We start from the raw sequence: 4,234 nt of genomic DNA on the forward strand, positions 1-4,234 counted from the left end.
TAGGGGGTGTGATGTCATTCTCCAGCTCCACCCCCAATCCGTGACCCAACCCCCCATAAAATGACATCATCAACCCCCCCCTTAAACCCAACCAATCAGCAGCCGCCACAAGTGCCACCCACCAGCAGGGGGCGCCAGAGCCAGAAAAAGCCACGCCCCCTCCAAAACGAGCCACGCCCCATTTATTGACCACACCCCCTCTGCAATAACCACACCCTTTTAAATAAGTCACGCCCCCTCCCCACAGGCCCCTCCTCAGAGCTCCCCGGGCATGCGGGGACCCCCCTACAGCCCCCTCCCCTCAGAGCCCCTCCCTCAGAGCTCCCCCGGGCGTGCCGGATGTAGTGCTGGTGTGGGACCCCCTCATGGACCCTCTCTCCTCAGAGCCCCCTCCCCACAGCCCTCTCCTCAGAGCCCCTCCCCTCACAGCCCTCCCTCAGAGCCCCTCCTCAGAGCTCCCCGGGCGTGCTGGATGTAGTGCCAGTGTGGGAGCCCCCCTCAGAGCTCCCCTCACAGCCCCCTCCCCTCAGAGCCCCCTCCCCTCAGAGCCCCCTCCCCTCAGAGCTCCCCCCGGGCGTGCCGGATGTAGTGCCGGTGCAGAGCCCCCTCCCTGGCGAAGGCGCGGCCGCACTCGGTGCATGCCAGGCCAGGTGGGGGCGTGGCCGGACGGGGGGCGTGTCCTTTGGGCGTGTCCCGGTGGGGGGTGTGTCCCTTGGGTGTGTCTGGGTGGTGTGTCCCTTGGGTGTGCCCAGGTGGGCGTGTCCCCTGGGCGTGTCCCGGCGGGCGTGTCCCCTGGGCGTGTCCCTGGGCGTGTCCCGGCGGGCGTGTCCCCTGGGCGTGGCCCTGTGGGCGTGTCCCCTGGGCGTGTCTGGGTGGGCGTGTCCCCTGGGCGTGTCCCTGGGCGTGTCTGGGTGGGCGTGTCCCCTGGGCGTGTCCCTGGGCGTGTCCCTGCGGGCGTGTCCCCGCTGGTGGCGCAGCAGGGCGGGGGAGGAGCCGAAGGGGCGGGCGCAGACGAAGCAGACGAAGAGGGCCCCGCGCAGCGCGGCCGCCGCGAAGTCCCGCGGGTGCTGCCGCTTGGCGTGGCGGGCGGCGAAGGCGGCGTCGGGGAACGTGATCAGGCAGTGACCACAGTGTCTGGAGCCAACCTTATCTGAGGGGACACAGGGACAGGGGGTCAGCCATGGGGTCACAGAGGGGTCACACAGGGACAGGGGACACACACACAGCAGGGACATTGGCGAAGGCGGCGTCGGGGAACGTGATCAGGCAGTGACCGCAGTGTTTGGAGCCAAGCTTATCTGAGGGGACAGAGGGGACAGGGGGGTCACACAGGGGTCACAGGGACATGGAGGGGTCACACAGGGACAGGGAGGTCGGGGAACGTGATCAGGCAGTGACCGCAGTGTTTGGAGCCAAGCTTATCTGAGGGGACAGAGGGGACACAGGGTCAGCCATGGGGTCACACAGGGACAGGGGACACACACACAGCAGGGACAGCAGCAAAGGCGGCGTCGGGGAACGTGATCAGGCAGTGACCACAGTGTTTGGAACCAAGCTTATCTGAGGGGGCACAGAGGGGACAGAGGGTCAGCCATGGGGTCACACAGGGACATGGGGGGGTCACACAGGGGTCACACAGGGACAGGGGTCACACACACAGCAGGGACAGCGGCGAAGGCGGCGTCGGGGAACGTGATCAGGCAGTGACCGCAGTGACGGGAACCCACCTTGTCTGAGGGGACAGAGAGGACAGGGGGTCAGCTATGGGGTCACAGAGGGGTCACACAGGGACGGGACACACACACAGCAGCGAAGGCGGCATCGGGGAACGTGATCAGGCACTGACCACAGTGACGGGAACCGACCCTGTCTGAGGGGACAGAGGGGACAGGGGGTCAGCCATGGGGACAGGGGGTCAGCCATGGGGACAGGGGGGTCACACAGGGACATGGGGGGGTCACACAGGGGTCACACAGGGACAGGGGGTCACAGCACAGCAGGGCACACGGGACAGGCGGCGTCGGGGAACGTGATCAGGCAGTGACCACAGTGACGGGAACCGACCTTATCTGAGGGGGGACAGAGGGGACAGGGGGTCAGCCATGGGGACATGGGGTCACACAGGGGTCACAGGGACATGGGGGTCACACAGGGGTCACACAGGGACAGGGGGGTTGGGGAACGTGATCAGGCAGTGACCGCAGTGTTTGGAGCCAACCTTATCTGAGGGGACACAGAGGGGACAGGGGGTCAGCTATGGGGACAGGGGGTCACACAGGGACAGGGGGGTCGGGGAACGTGATCAGGCAGTGACCGCAGTGACGGGAACCGACCCTGTCTGAGGGGACAGAGGGGACAGGGGGTCAGCTATGGGGGTCACACAGGGGTCACACAGGGACAGGGGTGTCAGGGAACGTGATCAGGCAGTGACCGCAGTGACGGGAACCAAGCTTATCTGAGGGGACAGAGGGGACAGGGGTCACGCAGGGGTCATGGGGGGTCACACAGGGGTCACAGGGACATGGGGGGTCACACAGGGACAGGGGAGCCCACTCGAGGGGGATTCAGCCACCCCTAGGGGGACACGGAGGTCACACGGGGGACGGGGTCAGCCATGGGGGTCACACATGGGGGTCACACACGGGGACCCCTGGGACACCCCCAGGGACCCCAAAGGGACACTCAGAGATCCCCACAGAGACCTTAAACAGTCTGGGGGGACACCCCTGGGACCCTCTCAGGGACCCCCAAAAACTCCTCCAAGGGACCCTCCCAACTTCCCCCTCCCCAAAGAGCCCCCAAAACCCCCAGTTCTGCCCCCTCCCCCACTCACAGACGGAGCCCTCGGCCCGGGGCTGGGGGTCCCTGGGGTCCCTGCCCCCTTCCTCCTCCTCCTCCTCCTCCTCCTGCTGCTGTCGCCGCCGGGGGCCCGGGGCCTGGGGCTGACATCCCGGGGGCTTCGGGGGTGGGGAGGAGGAGTCACCCCGGGGGTCCTGAGACCTTCCCGCACCCTCTCCCCCGAAATCCACCCCTGAGGACCCCCAAACAAACAGACCCCAAAGACCCCTCACCCCCTTCAGCCCCTCAGAGACCCCCAGGTTCCAATTTCCCACCCAGACCCTCCAACCCTCCCCGCCCCCTCAAATCCCCTCTGAACCCCCCCCCAAAGACCCTTGAACCTGAGCCCCCAACACTCCCAGGACCCAAGCCCCCAAGGACCCCCATTCCCCCAGACGCCCAGACCCCAAATCGCCCTCAGGACCCCCAAGACCCCCAGGACCCCCAAACCTCCCAATCCCTCGCATCCTCACTCGCTCGCCGCCCGCGCTCCCCCGGCGGCGACTTCCGGCTTCCGGCGCGACCCGGAAGCGCTTCCGCGTCTGCTTCCGGTCCGAGAGGCCCCGCCCACAGCGAGGCACCGCAGGGGGCGGTGTCTTTGTCATGTGACGTCATCGAGAGCCAATGGGGGAAAGGGGGCGTGGCCACGGAGCCCGCAGAGTGGGCGGAGCTTGGCGGTGCGGGAGGCGCCCCCTGGTGGCCGAGGAGGGAACCGCGGGGACCTCCCAGTTTAAACCAGTTAGACCCCAGTATGGGACTGGGACCCCAGTTTAAACCAGTAACCCCAGTATGGAACTGGGACCTCCCAGTTTAAACCAGTGACTCCCAGTTCCGAGGTAACCCCTTCCCTTCCCCTCCCAGTGCCCCCCAGTCCCTCCCAGTGCCCCCAGTCCCTCCCCATCCCCTCCCAGTGCCCCCCAATGCCCTCCCAGTGCCCCCAGTCCCCTCTCTATCCCCCCCAGTCCCTCCCCATCCCCTCCCAGTGCCCCCAATGCCCTCCCAGTGACCCCAGTTCCCTCCAGTGCCCCAATGCCCTCCCAGTGACCCCAGTGCCCTCCCAGTGCCCCCTAATCCCTCCCAGTGCCCCCCAGTGACCCCAGTGCCCTCCCAGTGCCCCCAGTCCCCTCCCAGTCCCTCCCAGTGCCCCCAGTGCCCGGCGGGTACGAATCGGGGGTTTTTATTGCGTATCAAAGGTGGTTAAAAGGTTATTTACAGCCACGCCCGCGCGAGGCGGCCACGCCCCTCATACATTATTCATGACCCGCCCCCTCCCCTCCCCCCACCCCCTTTGTGCGCGGGGACACGGACACGCCCTCCCCACCCCCTCATGGCTTTCGGCGTTTTTGGGGGAGGGGACACCTAGGATCGGGCCCCTCCCCACCCGGGGGGGGGCACG

At 67.1% G+C, this 4,234-nt stretch overlaps 1 protein-coding gene across 1 annotated transcript; it reads right to left on the reverse strand.

Moving 5' to 3' along the window:
• Positions 1 to 541: 541 nt before the first annotated feature.
• Positions 542 to 3,443, reverse strand: LOC126638142 (zinc finger protein 576-like). Its single transcript, XM_050311787.1, has 4 exons — positions 3,312 to 3,443; positions 2,834 to 2,957; positions 956 to 1,150; positions 542 to 704 (listed from the first exon to the last, which is right to left on the reverse strand). Exons 1-4 carry the CDS (start codon positions 3,441 to 3,443, stop codon positions 559 to 561), a joined length of 597 nt encoding a protein of 198 aa, XP_050167744.1. The 3' UTR covers positions 542 to 558.
• Between the last annotated feature and the right edge of the window lie 791 nt (positions 3,444 to 4,234).

The sequence above is a fragment of the Myiozetetes cayanensis genome, unplaced genomic scaffold, assembly GCF_022539395.1.
Source record: "Myiozetetes cayanensis isolate MyiCay16 unplaced genomic scaffold, myiCay2020 scf166, whole genome shotgun sequence".
Classification (NCBI taxonomy): Eukaryota; Metazoa; Chordata; class Aves; order Passeriformes; family Tyrannidae; genus Myiozetetes; species Myiozetetes cayanensis.

Excerpts from the sequence above, each read along its gene's own strand:
- LOC126638142 (XM_050311787.1), bottom strand. The coding sequence starts at position 3,443 with ATGACAAAGACACCGCCCCCTGCGGTGCCTCGCTGTGGGCGGGGCCTC. Across the intron at positions 2,958-3,311 it reads GGAGCGCGGGCGGCGAGCGA|CCCCCGGGATGTCAGCCCCA; the intron begins GTGAGGATGCGA and ends CCACCCCCGAAG. Across the intron at positions 705-955 it reads GCGCCACCAGCGGGGACACG|CCCCCCACCGGGACACGCCC; the intron begins CCCGCAGGGACA and ends CCAAGGGACACA.